We start from the raw sequence: 23,772 nt of genomic DNA, 5'->3' as shown, positions 1-23,772 counted from the left end.
TAAACCAGCTATAACGACTGGGGGATCATCACACTAACCACACAATACCTCCATACTGGTTGGATAATCGTCCATCTCTGCTTCCGCATGTGAATGTGAGGCCAGCAGCCGGCTGGTCGGTCTTGGCCCTTCAGGGTTGTAGCGCTATGGATTTTGGGATGAACTTTCCACCAACATGATATTATAGGTTTTTGTTATATACAACATGAGCTATTCGCTCTGGAAATCTGCAAGGCTATTTCACTTACATTCTGTATGCTATTGGCAGGCAAGCCAGGACAAGGCTGAATCATGCACACGTAAGCCAGCAGCTATTCAGACGAATGCATGCTTTGTTATGGCCAAGACGTGTTTCTAGCTTTTATTTGTGCGTATATGAATTTTGAACAAAGCAAAATGTCTCAGTTTAAGTACTCCATTTCACAAAAAGTTTCGATATACAATTCGTGCCTGTTAATGGAACTGGCATGTGAAGTTCAGAAATAGTTTAGAATTCCCTCGGTAACAAGTGTTCTATATCGTTCTAAGCTATATAACTTGGGTGAAGGAATTGTGGGAGACAGAAAGTATTAAAGACAAAAATTCTAAACATGAGCAAAGGGGTATCAACTGAGGAGACATTGGATGGTATTGGCTTTCAAATGAAAAATTTCCCTACCAAGTTGCTTTGGAACGTCTCACACACAACAAGCGGCGTTTTGTTTGTTTTGTGCAAAATATTACAAAGTAATAAAATCAAAACCATATAATAGTACATTATGCAACGAGCTTATAATGGTACTAATTAAGACACAAGTGTGTTCGTTTATGAAACGAGCGCAAGCGGGTTTCATAATTTTCATACGAGCGTCTTAATTACCATTATAGGCAAGTTTCATACGACTTTTTATGCTCGACCATATTTCTAACTTGAAATTATTCAAAAGTATTCATGTTATGGTTATGTAAGTGAGTAGCGAATTGATCTGAATTGTGAGATGTGCGCAGACGCGAAAGTATTGATTTTTCCCGAGACCGAATGTCATTGACCTTGATATAACGTAGAGAATAAGATGAACATTAGTCTTGATACAGTATAACCTGGAAACTGATTTAGATTGAAAAACGAGATGACAAATTGAATTTATTGGAATATTATTTACAATTAACGCTAATTATTATACTAACAGAACATAACCTTCTGCGACAGTATTGGATTTCCAGCCTCCATGACTTTTCCCTAATTGTCTTTCGATTGCATATCCGAGAATAATCGATATTTGCGGTTTTATAATGGTACAATGGTGATTTCTCATTGGCTGAACAACTGAATTATAATGAATAGGTGTACTTTAATGAGGTGCATTAAAGGGCTACTAACAGGTGTATAATTACTACATTTCGGCATGGTCGAGCATAAAATTAATTATGGTGCAGGAACTAAATTTGTGATCCTGAACAGTGGGACAGATTTTGTTAGTTGGTTCTAAACAATATGCAAGATGGAGATGTAAACCCCAACCATTTCTCAAATGGAACTACATCAAATGGTGCTTAGTTTTGATCCGAAGTACATACTTCTTAAAAAGCTTACATTTAATAATTTGCTATGAAATCAGTTCCTGTTGCGTTATATTAATAAGAATGAGCAACTTGCAATGCCAGCACATATTAACCTGCCCACCGATAGCACATGTGCAGTCAATTGCTGACTGGACCACTCAGAACTTCAGGTTGTTCAGTTATACAGAATCGTTGAGGACTGAACTAGAAATTTCTCGTTACATAGGTCAAATACCAAACTACACTGCAGTTCCAACTACTTCAATTCAATTCAAAGGAAAATCAAGAAAAAGAGAACTGAAGAAAGAGCAAATATGACCTACGTAGTAGTACTGATAGTCATGCAGCAGATCCCAGAAAAATCATTGTCAGAATTCAGAACTACTTCGAAGTTACTGAAACATAACAGCTGCAACAATTTTGGCTTTTATTTTTGTGAAGTTTCTTTTATTAAATCGGTGTTATAAACAGCATATAACTCTTTATTAATAATTTTTATCAGTTATTTAATGACGCTGTATCAACTACTAAGTTATTTAGAGTCAATTGATTTGATGATGGAGAAAGATGAGGCCGAGCATTTGCTATATGATTGCCTGATATTTGCCTTACTATTTGGGAAAACCTACGAAAAAAACCCAACCATGTAATCAGTCTAAGCAGGAACTGAACCCATGCCCAAGCGCAGTTCCAGATCAGCAGGCAAATGTGCCGCCACCTTAACTGTAATGGTGATTTATTAATAATTTAAACTGTTAGGAAAATGTTACTTCATAACAAAATGCAGTGTTTTATGCAAATCTGAAAATGAAGTTTTCATGTTTAACAACTGATTATAAGCAATCACTTGTGATTTACATAACAGCATGAAGATAATTACAATAAAAAAAGTCACAAGTAGGATGCAGATGTTGATGAAATATCATTCTTTTTCTTTTAACTATTAAACAATGTCCATTAATGTAGTAATTAGTTTCAAGATATAACAAAACAAAATTAACAATTTTTATGTTGCATTTTTTTGTCCACTAGATCAACTTTTTCATTTATGGGGTCATTAAAAATAATTTTCTCCAATTCTTACTGTATTTTATGGCATTCATTATTTTCCAGCACTTTTACATATATCTTAAAGATACTCCAGTAATTGTAATCCAAACAATTGTTTCTTTAAAGAATGCCTGCTTACCGACTTTAAAATTATTTAAATTTGGTTTCTTACAGTTGAACTCGGTTATAGCAACCATGGTTAGTGCGACACCTCGGCTACAGTGACAGTCATTAAGAAGTACGGTTTTTATCATAGTTGCTGCTTTTCCACTGATTGATATTTTACATTGCTAAGAAAACTGACCTTCAGTCGGTTGTCATAGTGATCAAATAAGTCGACAAAGACTGTAGATTTTATCTTGAAAATGCACCCAACTACTATCATCTCCTGGTGTACAAGTGCATAAAAACTCAGCTGTGGTAGTTCTTTAAAATTTCCTTTATGTCAAAGGTGGGGAAGAAGGTAATTTGGGTGGGAGGGAGAGGACAGTGAAAAAAGGCAATGGTTTTAAAAATGTTTAATTCTGGTCAGTACTGGTATATTAAAAAAAAATCCTGCTTTAGGACTATCTTAAACTGCAGAGTGGCACTGTTTGCAGTGGGATGAAAATACGAGTATAACTTCATTGACGATATCAATAATTATTTCCTTCTGAATATAAGTTGCCTATTGTTTAAATGCAGTTACATATATTACTGCCACACATTATATAATACCATATTAATGTTTCCATTACTTAAATCTTTTGATAGGCCATTTTCCAATTGATGAAATAAAAATTACCATTTTGTTTTTAATTATTCATTCCTATTTTGTTTGTGAATTTATATTAATTGAGAATTATTTTTATAATAGAAGAAAAACAGAAACAAGAAAGTAATTCTGATTTTCTTTAAAAACTATCTATTCTTTTATTTTTATTAACTTTTAAGGTCATCTTTTAATTTTAGGTATTTGTATGTAAATGTAAGGACATTTTATTACGGTAGTCATTTTTCGCCTATTTTTAGGTCACCAACATCTGCTCCCCAGTCATAAGAATTCTTGACAAGATAACATGTACATTCATAGATCATCAATTTCGCAAGACAACTGTTTCTTTTTTTTTAAATAAAAATTATTCTAACAACATGAATAAGTGACAAGTGGAATTGTATTCATGACGTCAATATATTAATAACATACCAAATGATAGCAATATTAATATTAAACAAATAAATATGAATAAACATTTGTTGCCATATTAAGGCCATAAATCTGCAAAATTAGCATTATTAAAGTGAAAATGAAGAAATCACAAGTGACATGTGAAGGTGCATATTGCATTAATGCATACGTGCTTTCACACAAAAGTGAAACAAAATGGAATATATACATCATAATTCAGCACTTAGCGTTCATGAACAGTCAGGTAGCCTACACTGTTTAAATAGTTTAATTAGAGGATTATTAAAAGTTGCAGCTTGTAATCACAATTCGAAACTCACTCAGTGGCCACACCCCAACTCCCAGAAAACAATGTGCTCTGTACAATTACGACTGGAAGGTGATAGCAAACACTAGTGTGCTTTACAATTCGGCGAACAACATACGAAAGGGATAAACAAACCACAAGAGACCAATTAATAGTTGATATGTTTTTTTTTTACCTTGTAAGAAAGCTGCATGTAGAGCTGAAATCGAAAGGTACGCCTTGAATTAATAAACATAAAAGTTTGAAGTTTTATAAGTGTATAAACATATTTTTCGACTTCAATACTGAAAATTATAAACCATTTTCTTTTTTTAAAACATAAGTACTTAAACATAAATATTTGAGGAGCTCTGAAACAAAATCGCTAAGTCCACCTACAAATGTAATGGAATTTCAAATGGATTCATACTCTTGGAAGGCCCTACTTCAGGTTAAAAATTCTGTTCCCTTCTAACTCAATTATTTCCCTTCAAATGGAGTTTGTAGTCGAGGTAGAAGCCTTTCAAGAGACTGAATCTGTTTCAAACTCAGTTACGTTAGGAAGTGGACCTAATGGATTTTGTTTTGCAGGTCCTCTTTTGTAACTGTTATAATGGTTAAGAAGAAAAGAGACAGTACATCTAGAACACTATGCAATTATTTATAAAATATTTTTATAAAAGATGGGGGCAAATAAACAAACAAACAATAATAGCAATAACAGTATAATAATAATAATAATAATAATAATAATAATAATAATAATAATAATAATAATAATAATAATAATGAGAATGAGTAACTCAAGCAATAAATAATACTCTGGAACAAACAATAGCTACAATGCAACCAATGGTGGAGCCATATCAGAAGCAGGTCATTGCTATGGGTTTGTTGTCACCAGTTTGTGGTTAAATTACAGATCTAACAAGTTTCATACATGATGTGTGAGACATCACAATTAGCTCACAACTTCGCTCTTTCCCACACTGACATGATAATCTCCGTGAATTATAGATGATTGATCACATAACTTTAGTATATAATGTATGTTTTCGTCCCATTATTATTATTTTATTTAGTATTTAATCATATGTCGTAAATTTATCACATTCTTAGAATGCAAAGAAAAATACGCCGCACTCTCAGTCACAATGCTGGCCTATAGAGACATCCTTAGCCATGCTAAAAAAAAATTATCATAACTTTGAAACAGAAAATTTCAAGATCAAGTTCAGTGTAACATCAAAAGCATTACAGTCTAACCAGTGAAACACGAATGGCTCTCGCTTGGATTCTGAAGAAAGCAAGAATCTGCGACTGGGAAAAGAATTTCTACTTTCCTCTACTAGTACCAAAAAAACTGCATCTTATCAGGAATACATTGGTACACAAAATAGGTATATTATGCAGTTTCGGGAATGAAACTACAGTTGTGTTGGTTTGTAAGTTTTATTTTTGTTTCGGTTTAGAAATGGAAAGTATGGTTCTATGATAAGAGAAGTAAGCAATTAATGAAGGGCATGCAATGTATTTTCTCTTCATATGAAGCAACATTCCGAAATTAATTCCAGTTCACAACAAAATTTTCACTATGGCTCATTCAAAGTTCATCGTACGTATCTCTTATCACTTTAATATTGCAGAACTTGCAATTACAAGTGAAATGAGTGGTAGTACAAGTCGACAGCTGCTCTCGATGCTGAGATATAACCGAGAGAGGCCTCATGACAAAGCTAATTTTATATGCAACTTCGGTGCCCTCATGCCAGTAGTGAGGGGCAGTGGCGTCTCTGGGTGTGGTCACACACATTACATTAGTTCTCATTGTCCTGGTCATTAGCCTGAATAATTGGGAGTACACTGTACATTTATTACTTTTTTTTTTCTTTTTATAATTGTGCCTTTCAGAAGCTAAACTGATTAACTCCAATTCTTTTTTTTTTTTGCTGCTAATTATGTCTACAAGCTCACAGAAGTTTCTACTTTCAGCTATCAAAGTGACTATCTCCAAAATTTGTTATTAATCCTGTAGATGGAAGCACTATACTTGAGCACAGAATTTCTTTTTAGTGATTTTCAGAGAACAGTGTATATTATTTGTCTTAAATTTCAGAGGATAATGTGACCAACTTCATTTATTTTTATTTTCCCATTATTGAGGTTTCCTTGTACAATTGTTGGTGATTGAAATTTTATATTATTATACAACAAAATTCTTGTTGTCTCTCTGTATTGAAGTCATTAAAAATGAGTTCAAGTCTATGAATAATGATTAATATGATCTGTGTGATTGCTATGATTTGAATTCTATATTAAAGTAAAATCCCTCGTAACCAGCACCCAAATAACCAGCAATATCAAAATAACGGCACTTCTGGCTGGACCAAAAAAAAAAAAAAGTTATAAGGTTTAAGTGTGGAAAAGTTTGCCACATTAGAAAGTTTGCAAGAACTTTCATTTTCAGTGAAAATTCAAACCTAAAATTAGTGTATTATTTGTGTTGTCTGATGTGTTTTAATAAAGAAACTCCACATAGTTTTTATGTTTATTTAATTATGTTCGGACCGTCAAGTATTGCCACATTAGGAAGTTCACACAAACTTTCGTATCCAGTAAATATTCTAACCTAAAATTAGTGTATCATTTGTGTTGTGTGATGTGTTTTAATAAGAAAAATCCACACAGTTTTTATGTTTATTCAGTTATGAGCAAGTGATAGAGAAATAAGCTTCACATGGCTACAGTTTCAACAATTGACACCATGAAATAGATTTTTTTCTCTATAACAGTATTATTCAATTATCCGGCAAATCTCGTATCTGGAACTAGCCTGGTCCCTTTGGTGCCGGATAAGAGGAATTATACAAAGGTAATCTTGAAGGTGAGTGTGTATTAATTCTCTTAATGAAAAATGTAACATCAAGACTGTTTTGCACATGGCAAAGTTGGTTCAGACCACTTGCATAAAAGCTGAAATAATTGACTTAAAATTCCTGGTATCTGGGCACAGCTATTTGCCAAATGATTCAGACTTCGGTGTCATCGAAAATAAAGGAAGGAAAACTACTAGCATATTTTCACCAAGTGATTAGTATGATGTCATCCGCCACAGCAAATCCAAGAATCCTTTTGTGGTGACCGAAATGAAACGTGAGGAATTTATGTCCACAAAACCTCTGGAGGATGTCGTTACTATCTGCAAGAAGACACTTGATGGCATAGCAGTAAACTGGACGGATATGCATTGGATTCGACTTGAAAGATTGAAGCCTTACATAATCCAGTACAAGAAAACATTTTCTGAGGATATGCCATTTTTCGAGTTAGACATTAAGAAAAAAACAGTAGGTCGACCGCCAACATTGAATACCATCAATCAGAATGCTCTATACCCAAGTTTCCGCCCGGTCACCAAGGCAAAGAAGCTGGACATGATAAGTCTGTTGAAGTGAATCACAATTACTGTAAACAATTAGTAGTTATGTGTGAAGTTAATAATGAACATGATAATGGCATTATTTACACTTATTAGACTCAACATACGTTACACAGGAACAAAATTTAAATGATTTCAGTGGGTAAGTAGACTAACTCCAAAAAATTTACATCCCCAATGTTTAATTTTTCCAAGAAAATTTTCCTAATTCATATTACTCATTCTAATTATCACAATTCAATTTTATAATGTCTTAACATTGCAATGCAACATACAATTTCTGTAGTCAATAAACCTGAATTTTCTACAAGCTGTGAAATTTTGCCTTCATTTTCTCAGTTTCATTAAGTACGGAGTTAATCGATCTCGCTTCTGAGTAGCACAATTATTGACTTCTGTATTTGATAACACTTGTTCCCCTCCCACTAATTTCGGCACCGCAGCCTGAGGCTTATTGTACCTAGACTCACAACTTTACTGAACACACGCACACACTGCAGAACTCCCCCTGTTTACTTGGTCAGAGTATCCGGAGGCCACTGCAAGACACCACACACATTTGGACAATGGACAGACAACCAGTCCCTATGAAGAGGTCCGAATTAAAATCCCCCTGACTTCACGACTGGGAATCGAACCTGGACCACCTTGATAAGGAGTCCAGCATGCTACCTCGAGACCAAGAAGACGGACATAACACTTGTTTACTAGTGTGGCATATTACCACCAAATGTTTGTAAATGCAATTACTATATTTTAGTGATTATGGAGCATGTGATGTGGACAGACAGAATAAGAAATGAAGCTGTGTTGGAAAGAGTGGGTGAAAAAGAATGATACTGAAACTGATCAGAAAGATAGAAAAAGGCATGGGTTGGGTCACTGGCGGAAAAGAAACTGCCTACTGAAGGATGCACTGGAAGGAATGGTGAAAGGGAGAAGAGTTCGAGGCAGAAGAAGATAACAGATAGACGACATTAAGATATATGGATCATATGCGGAGACTAAGAGGAAGGCAGAAAATAGGAAAGATTGTGACTAGATCACTGACAAATACTTATCATCATGTACACAATACAGGCACTCCTGCTTAAAGCTAAAGCACGAAATCGATTCCTGAAAATCATCAATTTCGCAATAAAAGACACCAACTAAAGTTTACTTCCAATTAGCTACTTTAAATGAACAAACAAATATATATATAATTTATCACTCAAAACGATAAATAAATTTCCTTGAAATGCAATTAAATAATTTTAGCACGCCTATATAAATTACGTACATGTATATAACAAGCTATCATAATTGGATGTAACATCATCACTTCCTATTCGTCAAACAACATTTTAAGAAACATTTACTTCGTATGCAATAACATGTACAGTTTGCATGGTGTGACATAACAAACCCGAGAGTGTGGAAGTATAAAACTTCATGACCAATGTAACGCATAAAAATCAATATTTCTATTTATGTAAAGCCACTCTGGTAAAACTTTCACCTTACATAATAAATATCATTTTCAATCAATATCACAGTATGAACAAAAAACGGTGTGCATGTAGTATAAAAAGCACACAAATGTATAAATATGAAACGAAAATTAATTTAACAGAAATAATACATCTATTAATTTCATGAAAATTTAGTTGTTTATAGGGTTAATATAATCAATAAATTTGAAATTTGATACCATTTATGGCGAAGAAAATGATACAAGATGGAGAATAATTACAGAGTACAAACAATGACCAATATCTAATTGAAAACTCTACTTTTATTATTATTATTATTATTATTATTATTATTATTATTATTATTATGTCTCACTGATATGTTAAATAACAATAAAAATAATAAAAATGTTCTATTATTATTATTATTATTATTATTATTATTATTACTATTATTAATCTAATTGATCTTCTTTATGGCAAATACTACGTACATTCCAGTTATTTACAATATTTATAATAATAATCATCAGGGAAAGGATTTATATGTAAATACATATTTACTTATAAAGCTAATATAATTTATATTTTGCATTATCTTTATGTTTCACAATGTGTAGGGTTGAAAAATCCTACTTTTATTTTCCATATTTTTCCATATTTTAGAGTTTAGTACATATTTTCGTTAATTTCCATATATTTTCCATATTTCATATAAAACAGTCCATATTATATTAGGTTTAACAATAAAACAAAACAAAATTCCATTAACTTTTAAAAATACATTTCAACAATAGAGATTTAAACACATGTTCAGTAATCCCTTTAACATCAGAGTTATTTGAAAATTAGCAGTCCTATCAACAATGGGAAAGTAAGTTACAAAACTGTATTAATTTAATTTAAAATTTTTAACAGACTTCAGTTGTGCAGCTCAACAGTTAAATGCCAGTCAGAGTACACATAGGTTCAGTTTTGTAAATCATACTATAAAGACGGTAAATATGCCAAAAGTACGTCATTCAGTCAATTTAAAATCAAAACTAACAAGTTACATTTCAGAATTTAAAGAAGATGGTTTATCAACTGACAATAAAATATTATTTTGTAATTTGTGTCAGTGTGCAGTATCATCTACACAAAAGTTCCTGGTGCAACAACACATTACAACTAGTAAACATCAGGCCAACAAACAACTAAATTCCAAGCAGAGACAATTGTTTTTAACACAACCAACAACATCGAATGTAAGATCTGAGTTTAACATCGACCTGTGCCGTTCTCTCATCTCTGCTGATATTCCTCTCTACAAACTAAAGAATAAGGTCTTCAGGGAATTCCTTGAAAAATATACTCAACATACAATCCCGGATGAGTCAACACTTAGGAAGACGTATGCTCCATCCATCTACGATGAGACAATACAGAAGATAAGAGATGAAATTAAAGATAGTTCAATTTGGGTTTCCATTGATGAGACTCCCGACAAAGAAGGTAGACTTGTTGGTAATGTAGTTATCGGTTTGTTAAGTGAACAATATTCTGAACGAATTCTTTTACATTGTGATGTTCTAGAAAAGTGCAATAACAAAACTATAGTTAAACTGTTCAACGAAGCTATGGGTATCCTGTGGCCAAAGGGTATTATGTACGATAATGTGTTATTCTTTATTAGCGATGCTGCCCCTTATATGGTCAAAGCTGGACAAGCATTATCTGTTGTATATCCTAAATTGACTCATTTTACTTGTGTGGCGCATGCATTTCATCGTGTGGCAGAAGTGGTCAGAGACAATTTCCCTAAAGTAGATTTGTTGATTTCATCAGTGAAAAAAGTATTTCTCAAAGCTCCCAGTAGAGTTAACGTGTTGAAAGAAATGTACCCTGAAATTCCATTGCCACCAAAGCCAATTTTAACTAGATGGGGTACATGGCTAGAAGCAGTTGAATATTATGCCGAACATATAGACTCTATTAACAATGTTCTCCTTGCATTGGACTCTGAAGATGCAGTCTCAATTGATACTGCGAAAACAGTTACCTGTGACATAAGTGTGAAGAATGACTTAGCTCACATTCAGCATACATTTTCATGCATCATAAAAACGCTCAAAAGTCTCCAAAATAGGCACCTTTCACTATCTGAAAGTTTTGAAATTATAAATAGTACTGTGGAACAACTGAATCGTGGTAGAGGTAAAGTTGCAGATGCAGTAAGAGCTAAGGTGGACACTGTACTTTCAAAAAACCCTGGATATGAAGAACTACAAAAGGTTGTTGCTGTGATGAGTGGTGAATCAACAGTGAAGATTAACTTGGACTTATCCCCAGCAGACATTGTGAAATTGAATTATGTACCAGTTACTTCTTGTGACGTCGAACGCTCTTTTAGTCAGTATAAATCTATCCTCAGAGACAATAGAAGAAGATTCACTTTTCAGCACTTGAAAGAAATGTTTGTAACCTATTGTTATGGTAACAGACAATAAAAATTGTGTTTTGTTGAAACTACATTGGAAGATAAGGTACGTCCATTATATTTTTTGTTTAGTTTGATTAAAATGTACCAATATTTAACGTACATAGTCATTTTTTTATAATTTTAAGTCCATATTTAATTCCATATTTTGGTAAAAATCCATATTTAATTCCATATTTTGGTAAAAATAACTACATATATATTTACATATTTCATATATTTTTAGTCCATATAAATCCGTTCCCTGATAATCATATACAGGTTAGGATTGAAAACAAACATTCAGAAACAAATAAATCAAGGAGTGAGACAGGGTTGTAGTTTATCTCCTCTATTATTTATTACATGAATTACATTATTAAGGAATGGAGATTGAAACCACATGGAAGTATACCGATAAGTCGTTTGTCCCAAATAGATACTTTATTATTTGCTGATGATATTTTGTTTATGGCAACTTCAGAAGATAATTTACAACGTTTGGTTTACAACTTTAATCAAATGGCAGAAAGTTTCAATATGGAAATTTCAACTGACAAATCTAAAGTGATGGCTTTTTTTAGGAAAGGAACCAGTCCGTAGCAAAATATGCATCAATAATAAGATCACTGAACAAGTCAAAAATTTTAGTTATCTCGGTTACCAAATTTCATATGAAGAAGAAAAAGATTTGAATGAGAAAATTATTAAATTCAACAGAGCAATGGGAATAATTAATCAGATATTCAAACCAACTTTAGTACAAAACACACGCACACCAGAATTTATAAAACGTTGGCCAGACCTATACTCTGTTTTGGTAGTGAAGCTTGGACGATTCGTAATATTGATTCACAAAGATTAACGGCGGCAGAAATGAGATTTATGCATTGTACAGCGGGATACACGAGAATGGATCACATTAGAAATTTTGACATTATGAAAGAACTGCAGATTGAACCGATTACGGAATACCTACAGAAATACAGACAAAACTGGGGATCACATGTCATCAGAATGCCTCGTTCTAGAATTCCACGCCAAATTTTAAATTACCATCCTGTGGGCAAGAGATCCTTGGGCAGACCGTTCAAGCGTTGGCAAGAGACCATAACGGGCCCAATACATGCAAGGATGATGATAATGATACTATTATTAATATGGAAGTTCTGTATCATAGCATATAAGTGAAACTGCTTGCGCAGAGTTAATTACTGCTCAGAGATTCGAAGAGGAATTGAAAATTTACAATAACCATGGCACTAAATAAAGTTTCAAGTCTCAATAACAAAACAAAGTTTAACTTAATGCATCAGTACTGCATAAGAAATGTAGAAATCAAGAACATGTTGGGATCTTCAATTGCTTCTTAAACAAATGAAATATGGTAAATTATGAGTGGATAGAGAAGTTCCTTCTCAAGCTTCAATTAAGTACTTGCAAGAAATCAGAAACACAGACGGACATAAGAGAACTACAATTCTCTGACTATGAATAATAATAATAGATGCGAAAGATCGTTCAAACTGTTACAAAAAGATATATGGAAGATTTAGACAGAATGTTTAATTAATGCAGCGCAAGACTGAACATAAAATATTACAGCAAACACATTCTCAAGAAAAAAAGAAATGTAGGTGATAATGACAAGCATTTGAAGAAACAACAGACAATGTGCTGTCAAGGATGTCCTAAATTGACACTATACGAAATATGCAAGGAAATGGGAGATACCTGCATGATTCAAACAAAAATTAACATCCCTATACTATGAGGTATAAAACGAGTCAAAGTCAAGATAGGAGAAGAAATGTCAGAAGGAAGTGAAATAGGGAGAGGAGTACGTCAAGAATGCCCTTTATCACCTACTTGGAGGATTTAAAGAAGAACTGTTTTCAGAACACGGGAGGAGTGATAGTGAGAGAAAGGAGAATAAAGTGCATAAGATTTTCTGATGATATGATGTCGTTAGCAGAAAAAGAGATGATACTAAGAGATATGCTACTGGAGCTAAATGACAGCTCTGAGCAGTATGGGGTAGAGAGAAATGCAAACAAGAAGAAGACCATTGTCATGAGAATAAAATAAAGAAGGTAAACTTTCGAATTCTAAATGAGGCAGTAGAGCAAGTGGCCAGCTTCAAATACTTGTGATGTACTATAAGCAGTGACATGAGCTGCTGCCAGGAAGTTAAAAGCAGGATAACAATGGCCAAGGAAGCTTTTAATAGAAAAAGGACCATATTCTGCGGACCTCTGGAAAAAGAACTAAGAAAAAGACTAGTGAAGTGCTTTGTGTGAAGTGTAGCATTGTATGTGGCAGAAACATGGACTTTATGACAATGTGAAGAATAGCGCGTAGAAGCACTTGAAATGTGAATTTTGAGAAGGATGGAGGATGTGAAAGGGACAGACAGAATAAGAAACGAAGCTGTGTTGGAAGGAGTGAGTGAAGAAAGAATAATGCTGAAAGTGATAAGGAAGAGGAGAAGGAGTTGGCTGGATCACTGGGTGAGAAAACTCTCCTTTCTGAAGGATGCGCTGGAAGGAATGGTAAACGGGAGAAGAGTTCGTGGAAGAAGACGATATCAGATGATAGACGACATTAAGATATATGGATCATATGCGGAGACTAAGAGGAAGGCAGAAAATAGGAAAGATTGGAGAATGCTGGATTTGCTGTGAAAGACCTGCCCTTGGGCAGGATACCATGAATGAATGAAGTTAGAGATAATATATTAGGCACTAGTACATCTCATACTACCAGCTTGATGATGATGATAATAATAATAATAATAACAATAACAATAATAATAATAATAATAATAATAATAATAATAATAATAATACAGTACATCAATAAAATATGGCTTAAGAACAGTTCTTAAAAGTAGGTATAAAAATGTGATTCTCTCTACAAAATTGCACTTACTCTGAGGTGTTGGCTGTCTGTGGGGAGTAGTGGCAGCTGGAGGACGTACTGGGGCAGTTACGACAGGTGGAGGATTGGGGTTGGAAGCCCCGGCAGCCATGGCAGTTGTTGTAGTGGTTGTAGTAGTTGTAGAGCCTGCTTGAGTTCCTGACACTGTTTCCACTACACGCATCAGTATGCAAGCTTTGGGCCCATAGCTCTGTGCCTAGTGAAGAGATATAAATCCACACTTCAGTTCCTTTCTCTATTTTACAAGGCACAGACACATCTTTAATTGCTAAGAGTTTGTGCCTCACTTATGTTTAGCATATACCCCCATCCTGAAGTAAATGTAACACTCAGTCTCACCATCTCATTCCTATCATATCTAAGGGTGCTATTCATAGACATTTTGCAGCACACACTACAAGAGTGCTAACTAGCCCCGGCTATCCACTGGTTACTTGTACAGAATTCAAATCATATCCTATCGCTAACACTGGTTTATGAATACGAAAAACGCTGATCATCCACCGGAAGCCCGCACTAAAAATGTCTATGAATACAGCCCTAATATTTTAATATTATCACTCAATCTGTGTCTCAACTTCCCAGTGGGCTTCATAGCTATAATTCTACTTGCATTCGTAGTTCCTATAGAACAGGCGTTCTCTACTTAGTGCTAACAGAGCACCGGTGTTCTTTTAATGACATTTAATGCTATCGTCATGCAAGTAAGAAATTGCTCATGAGCACGAATGCTCTTAGGTTCTTTTTTCATTTCAGACTTTGTTGCACAAGTCGGAACAAACAGTGTTCCTATCCATCGATTATAATAGATCAGAGACCTGATAGGCCTTCTGGTATTTCATGGTGTGAAGGATTTTTTGAAAAAAGAACCATAGCCCAAAAATGCAAATTTGAAATATTAAACATATAGTGAGCATATATACTGAATTTATAACTGTTGGGGGGGGGGGGGGGGGGGAAACACCAGAGGCCTATGTTATAGGAGTGAAAATTTTTAGTGGTTTTCATAAAACAAGATTAATACTCGTATTTACCTCAATTGTTATGACATGAGTGATACAAGATTCTCACCAGGAAGAGTTAAGTATCACTCACATTCCCCCATAAATAATATAAAAAGATTAATACTCGTATTTACCTCAATTGTTACGACACGATGTTACAAAATTCTCACCAGGAAGAGTTAAATATTATTCACAATCCTATATAAATATAAAAGTATACATATTTCCCTCAATTGTTATGACACAAGTGACACAAGTTTTTCACCCGAAAAAGGAAGTATCACTCACGTTCCCCCATAAATAATATAAAAGGACACATACTCGTATTTACCTCAATAATTGTTATACATGAGTGACACAAGATTCTAATCAGAAAAAGTTAAGTACCACTCAGAATCCTCCATAAATATAAAATTGTACATATTTACTTCAACTGTTATGAGCGACACAAGATTCCCATCAGAAAGACTTGCAATGGAATGGAATTTAACTGAGGGGGGCACGGATGGCCCAGCACTGCGATCTATTGAGATCTATTGTGCTAACCCTCGATATGGATTAAGTTGCATGCCACAGATTCCCTATGTGCATCGCCCTAACCACATGACTGCCGTAACGACTGGTCCCTACAGCCAACAGAATCCATATACCATTCCTGCTTTGGCAAATTCCCCCAAGGTGCCCCAGTTGGTCTGAGGCGAAACTCCTCCCCCGAGTAGGCCCGCCTTGGGTGCCACTGCAGAAGCCATCCAACATCGCTGAACTACATTCCACGGAGGCCGGTCGAGACCAGAAAGACTTAATTATCACTCACAATCCTCCATAAATAATATAAAATCATAGACATAAGTATTTACCTTAACTGTTATAAGTGGGACAAGATTCTCATCAGAAAGAGTTAAATATTACTAACAATCCTTCATATATTCATACAAAAGAGTACATACTTACTCCAATCTGTTATAAGTGACAAAAAGAATCTTACCAGAATGAGCTAAGTATAGATTATCCATAAAAGATACATAAAAAGGGTAGGCCTATGTGTTTACCTAACTCTTATGAATGATACAAGACTCTAAGCAGAAAGAGTTAAATGATACTTATAATCTTTTCTCATAAATACAAAAAGGATACATATTTACCTGAACTAATAAGACAAGATTCTCACCAGTATAAGTTAAGAATCATTCACTATCCTTCTTCATAAATAATATAAAAAGGGTACACATTTACCTCGACTGTGATAAGTGACACAAGCGTATCAATGGCACCATGCACCCGCACGATACAGTTGCAGGCACGTTCACCCAATGACGACAGCGAGTAGAGGCACTCGAGGGTGTAGATAAGCAGCATGATGTCGTGCAGGGTGAGGAAGGTGCAGACCTGGTCGTAGACTTTCTGGTCGAGGCATCGCAGCATCACGTCTTCATTCTCATCCTTCTGACTCAATTTGTTGAGCACTTCAAGGCACGACAAAACGACGAGCCGATCCGGTGAGTGTAGGCCACGGGTCACTGTGCTCAGCATGCAGGCAGCCAGGCGGTCATAACTGGGGTCCTCCACAAGCACCTCGCTGGCGACATTGCCCAGCATATCCAGGCCGAGCTGGTGGAGACAGTTCCAACGAGAGCCTGCACACAACAGTAGGAACCGCAGGAATGGCACGCTGCGTGCCAGCACCCCCACGTTCTCTTCTCCAAAGCTTAGATTACGCAATATTGTGGCGACCTGCAGCACTCTCTGTCCCACATAATCCTGCGTCCCGAATGATCTCCCCAGACAGAACAACTCTGTGTCTGACGGATCGATCTTCAGGGTGACTTTCAGCCTGTTCTCAGTCTTCGTCTTCTCCTTAGTATCCACTTCACACAACAGTCCGTCCTCTCCCTCTTCGTACGACTCCTGACGTGCTGATGTATTGGTCCTTTCTACAGTTTCTGTTGCACTCGGATCTACAAACAGATCTGTAACATCTACTTCCATAGTTGTAGCACTGTCCACCATGCCCTCCCTCTCTTCCTCCACTTTACTGGGCGTGATGTCCACGTCCATCTTCTCGAGCAAGTCCCCATCACCAGCACTTTTACCCAAAGGTCTGTCACTACACCTACTGCTACTTGTCGGCAGTCTGTCACTGGCACAGTTGACTCCGGACATTCCTGCTTTGCCTCCGGCAGTCTCACATATCACTTCCTTCACCTTGGCTTTCTTGGTGGGAAATTGTGTTTCGTCCACCAACTCACACAAGTCCGTGTCAGCCAATGCATCTGGCCAGAAGTGATGCAGTGAATGCTTCCGTACATTTCCATAAATCTCTTCAAATAACGCTCGTGTTGATGCTGTCCAACAAAGAAAAAGTGACTCAGAACTCTTACAGGAAAGGGCATTCAAGTACTAAATGGAATACACAGTGTACACCAGTTTCTTTCAACCTATTTCAGATCATGCCTCCCTTCGAATGACCTGACAAACCTTGCCTCTCCCTGGCCAGAAAAATACTTGTATTTAAAGAAAATAGCATCCATTTATTCTGAAACGCACATATTTTACAAAGTACAGGTGGTTCTAAAGTTTCAGGGTTAATTTAAACTCAGTTTTTTTGCTTCCATTGTAAGATTTCCTTTTTGGTAGTTAGCCGACGATATATAATTCTATTTTTTCAATTAAATCATCTTATGAAAATAGTATTAACAAGAAAATGTTGCAAGTGATGAACGGATGGGGACAAAAGCGATCCGAAGTCAATGATTAAAAACAAAAACACAGAAATCATTATTCTTCATACCAGTGAAGAAATATATGTACATAAATGTGACTACATTGAAAAGCTACTAAAAGTCGATGATATGAATGTAAAACCATTTTTAAATGCATAATTTGTTATATATTCAACCTATTCTTAGCAAATTTGGACATTTCTACAATAATAAAGTCAGTTTCCGAGCTACCTTTAGCTAGTGTTACTGCTGGCAGAGCTATTGTGACCTTATACAGTGTATGTTCAGTATAATTTATCAACTTTCTCAAGCATTCGGCATTAGTTCTGTTTAACTTCATACAATTTATTTTTTTCTATCAGTATACAATTTATCTAGCTTAACAATTGTGTAACAAGTAAAATGTCTGAAACTCAGTTCTTTGACCCAATAGGTTTAACCGTAATTGATAAAAATGTTTTCAGAATTCATTTTAGTTATAAATTTTATATTTTCTGGTGACTTTTTCACATCATTCAGGTTGAGAAGCACTGTGTATTATTCTGGTACACTTACACAGCTGCAAAATGTTTGGTTGATGTGCCTATGTAAATTTAGGTTTTTGAAATTAATATGGGATGACATTCTGTAATAAATACAAAATATAGAAACAGCAATAGAAAAACAATATACAAAATATAGAAATAGCAATAGAAAAACAAATACTTGAATATGTGTCCTGTGCCATAGAGTCATGATCTAAGGTCTAAAGCATCATGCCTAGACTCAAGTTATAGAATAGGTGCTGGTTCGAGTCACCATGAGGAAAGGCAATTTTCTCATGAAATTTTGGCCCCTGTATGGGACTAGTGCCCACCCAGCATCATGATGAATTTGGGAAGCTATAATAGATAGCGAAATCTCGTTTTGTAAATCAGCTACAAAGGCTGGGTAGATCATCGTGCTGATCACACGTTACCGCCGTTCTGGTTGGATGATCGTTCACCTCTGCTATGGCATGGACGTGATGTCAACAGTAGGCTGGTCGGCCTTGGCCCTTCATGGGCTGCCGTGCCACAGATTATTACTTGGAGGTACTTCACCACATGTTTAATGCTGATTAAACAGAGAATATGAAAAGCTTCAATAATGTTAATGATGTTTTAGGTGATCCTTACAAAATAAAACTACAAAAGAACTCTTCTAGAATTTCCAAATTAAGCTTACTGTGAAATTTATGGCAAAATGGTTGACTCCTAATTATGGTTTGAAAACAATCAGCTATTTAGGCCTATTGCATGCAATCTGAGAAAGAAGTAAATTATGTTGAAATTATGCCATATGGAAAATACAGCGTATTTATAAGAAATGCAAAAATATGTGATTAGCAGGCTTCGAGACTTTGGACCCGATACTGTGCTTGTACTATAGGTTGTTGGCTCGCTGCAGGTAGATAGAGATGTGTTGAGGTAACAACGTTGCTGTTTAGAGTAGAGTACGATAGTATGGGGAAACAGACACTACATTCTGAAGGTAAATATATATTACACAGTGACAATGTCAAAGAATGTGAAAAGCATTTATTCTCCTGTCTTTATAAGCATTTGTGTTTAATTATACACAGTGTTAATGGTGGAAATAAACAAGTAGCAATTTTAATTTCTTCATTTATAATATTGGTCGTCTTTAGGAAGTGCAGTTACAGTACCGAATTATAATGTACCGTACTACAAAATACATTTTCAGTGTCTCAAACGTAAATATTTTTTGGTTATCTGCAAAACACAGTTACTGTGAAAAGCTGCGAAAAAACCTAACATCATTGCAGTCTCTAAGAGACAATTCTTTACTCTCGGTGGTTCTATGTCCACTAATTTGCTGTTTACATTACACAATGTTCCATATCCGTTATTTTTACTTCCACTTCTGTTTTACACGTTAAGTAACCGATGTACTTGGTGTCTCATTAATTCTCTGTGTCATTTCCTCAATTAATTTGAAGGCTTCCGGCATCTCTTGCTCTGACTTTTCTAACCGTGTAATAGTTTTAGACACAGTTTGACAATAGGTTTGTATAAAAACCAAATTATTCGTCAGAACCTTCAAATCCACAGCGTTTTTCTTTGCGTATTTGTTGGCATTCATTCTACAATACCTCCACCCACTGTACACTTTACCACTATACTCAGTACGTCGTTATGCGGATTTCCCACTGAATTGCTCTATTGGGTCCGAAGTCTCGAAGTCTGGTGATTAGGTAAAACATAAGACAATACAGTATTTAATAAAAGTATAAACATTTATAGTTCACATATGCAATAGCAGCATATTGTTAGATGTCTCTGAAGGGTGAGGGGGAAGGGGGAAATGAAAATGCATGCACTTCCGGGCCCTAGTTACAAACATTGGGGTTCAGAGTTCGTTCTGCATGGTTCACGCAGTATACTCACAATGATTGAAGACACCTGCATGAGCAAGCAGGAAGTCAATGAGGCGAGGATACTTGTCCAACTTGAGAGTGTGCTTCCCTTCATTGGACAGCAACGTGCAAACATTGATGGCAAAATCTTGCTCGTTGGGCAGTGGTGACATAAGAGACAAAGCCAGACGGTCATAATCCGATGGTTTATATAGGTCCGACGACAGTCCATTGTATGAACGAAGAGCATCTGAAAAAGAGAACAATCCTGTTAGAAAACCAATACAAACGTCCGTCATTGTATGTGCCATTTACTGGATTTCTTGCTACATGTAGATGCAAATTCTTAGCATTTCCGAAGCTAAGGGAAGCAGTGAGATGTATTATCTCAGAATTCTTCTGCTGCAGAAATTAAATCCTTCATAATGCCATATTAATTTATATTCAGTTCTAGGATGGAACCTCACAGGAACAAATTATCTTCAGTAGGCTATCACTCTGGCCATAAATAACTCCCCACTTCCGTCTCATCTGGGCTGTTCTATATGTTGATGCCACGACAAAGGCGTGTTTACTTTTATGTTTAAAATGTTTTCCAATAATAATAGATGAATTACGACATATTCAAAATTACGGTTACACTTCGGTGATCTTTACCGTAATTAAGGAAGCGAATTAACATACGCAATTCTAGCTTAAAAGTAACCAGTAACACAGCCTTCGGAAATGTACATGCCGCTAATTATATCAAGGTAAAATAGGCAACATCAATTTTCTTCAGTCCGCGGTAAAATATTAATTGATACTTTGTTTGTCTTGCACTTTTGGTTCAGGGGAAATACTCGTCCTTAGGAAAACGCAAGGCATAGTCTGAGTGTATACTAGCGTGAAACTTTCGTAATATCATCAAAGTTATGTTGGTATTACAGAGGAGACAGCTGAAGGTGTGGAAGCAAAGTGGAAAGGGAACTACCTCAGCGCTCATTTAACTTACTTTTCTTTTATTCACATATTTATACAGTAGTATTATTTTTTGATCTGGGGAAAACACTCATCTTTAACGCAAAAAAAAAAAATGTCTATGGATCGCCTAAGATTTTACACTGTAACCTATAGGTTACGTATACGTTGAATGTCGCACGGTGAGGATAAACAAATTGTTGTTTAGTCAACTGTCCAAAGACAGGTCTGAACCTCACAAGTGATACCAAGAAGGCACCACTTGTGAGACAACTAAGCCAGGAGATAATGGGGCAGGATGGCAGTTTCTTTCCCCCTTCATTGCATACATCGCCGACTAGCTACATATTACACTAGTCAGACTTCAGATGCATACAGACAATTGTTCTTCCTCTAACATACATCGTCAAATGAAATGTACTGTCTGATAATAGATGTACATATCGGCCAGAATCTCAATCAGAGGATAAGGGGTGAACAAAGTTTTACGCAAAAAAATAATATAAAATGACTATACATTTGAATTGATAAGAACGATTATGTTACAATAATTAACTGAAATTTATTAACTTTGTTTCACCGCAGAATGGTGTCGCTATTGTGCTCTAAAAACCACCCAATTTCGAAAAAACATGCCACGTGCATCTATTTATATGTGGTAACGATTAAGAATTGAAAGAAACAATTTGGCCACGGGAAGATGTTTGAAACATTGTAAAACAAGTTTGTGTGTAACTAGTTCCTATCCGAACACTGAATAGTGTTCTTAACAATAAACCATAAAGTAACTTTCTACTTCGAGAGGTCCCCGCTGGAACAAGCGAACTACGTGTGGTATAATAGTAACAATTCTCAGCTGTTTCGAACTTACAGTTACAGCGGATAGAGATAGCGACATGGGGGGAAAAAATTCCCTGCGAGTTTGTCCGAAATAAGCAGAAATAGAAATGCAAAATCGGAGTTTAAATTGATCACAGGCGCAAGTGTTGGAACTGAAGATAATAGAAAACTTACACCCGAGTGACTATGTAGAAAGAACGATTATCTGAACTGACAGCTTTATCTATAAATGACATCGTTATAGCCCTGAGCTATCCAGAAGTTGTGAGTGAATTCATCTCCAGGAAAAGCAGAGAAAGAACTTTTTAGGATAAGTGAAATTATCGAAAGACATACTACTACTACTACTACTACTACTACTACTACTACTACTACTACTACTACTACTACTAATAATAATAATAATAGGCCTAATAACCTCACCGGCAAAAAAGCGGAACACTTTAAGTACAGTATTCATACAAATGGCTGTATGTTTGCGAGTATAAAACAATTGAATTGTTAATTAAAAGAAATGTCCGTAAAGGTGGTAAACATTCTTATAGTTATCATTATTATCAACAACATTAACTCTGATCTTATAGTAAGAAAATATGTTTCCCCTTTTTGCCGGTGAGTAACTAAAACAGTTTACTTATTTATTAATATTTAATTATACAGTTGTCGAACTCTCTTGAAGATTAAAATCAATAATTCAGAGGTTAAAAAGAAGGAAGAGGGTCTCACATTATTTCGTCCAGGGCCTCCCGAAATGTTGCGCCGCCAGTGACTAAAACTATTCAGTTTTGGAAATACACGCGTCATTTATAATTACATATTTGTAACTTCTGTACAACAAAGAACTTCCTGAAGCAGACGATGTTAAATATTTAGGTATGCACTCAGATCGCCGCTTAACATGGCGAAAACATATTGAAACTAAACGTAAAGAATTAAATTTTAAAACATCAAAAATCTATTGGTTATTGGGACCTAAATCAAAACTGTCATTAGAAAATAAACTTCTTGTTTATAAAGTCATACTAAAACCAATCTGGACATACGGCATCCAACTGTGGGGAACTGCTAGCAACTCAAACATTGAAATACTGCAGAGGTATCAGTCCAAAACTTTACGTTCCATTGTCACTGCACCATGGTATGTACGTAATGATGTAATTCATCATGAACTAAACATTTCAACTGTGAAAGAAGAGATCTCTAAGTTCAGCAAAAAATACCTGCACCGATTAAATCAACATCCGAATCATCATGCATTAAATTTGCTGGATAATAGTCAAACAATAAGAAGACTTAAAAGGACCAATGCTCTTGACCTTCCGTTTATTTTAACTACAACTATTTAAAACATTGTTATTTTTCTTTTGGAGTGTTGTCATGGGATAACATCTCCACTCATGTCATATTCCTTTATAATATTTACTTATTGTCTATTATAGACAGATTGTAAATGTGGCATAAGTGTTATTAAAAAAAAATATTTGTAACTTGGTTACCATGACGCGATGATGAC

The 23,772-nt window shown here is 35.3% G+C and overlaps 1 protein-coding gene across 9 annotated transcripts in view; it reads right to left on the bottom strand.

Annotated features, from left to right (window-relative positions):
- Bap170 (Brahma associated protein 170kD) overlaps positions 1–23,772 on the bottom strand; it is a 465,097-nt gene that overhangs the window by 78,422 nt on the left and 362,903 nt on the right. For 8 of the 9 annotated variants that reach the window (XM_069824389.1, XM_069824391.1, XM_069824392.1 and 5 more), the window contains exons 5-8: positions 20,491–20,709; positions 16,575–17,683; positions 14,329–14,533; positions 4,243–4,266 (exon numbers count right to left, since the gene is read on the bottom strand). In XM_069824389.1, coding sequence (XP_069680490.1) covers positions 4,243–4,266; positions 14,329–14,533; positions 16,575–17,683; positions 20,491–20,709 — 1,557 coding nt within the window. The remainder of the gene's footprint in view (positions 1–4,242; positions 4,267–14,328; positions 14,534–16,574; positions 17,684–20,490; positions 20,710–23,772) is intronic. The other variant, XM_069824390.1, reaches the window with a different exon arrangement.

The sequence above is a fragment of the Periplaneta americana genome, chromosome 4, assembly GCF_040183065.1.
Source record: "Periplaneta americana isolate PAMFEO1 chromosome 4, P.americana_PAMFEO1_priV1, whole genome shotgun sequence".
NCBI classification, from domain to species: Eukaryota; Metazoa; Arthropoda; class Insecta; order Blattodea; family Blattidae; genus Periplaneta; species Periplaneta americana.
Note: the sequence above shows the minus strand (reverse complement) of the source record. Positions and strands in the feature narration are given on the sequence as shown.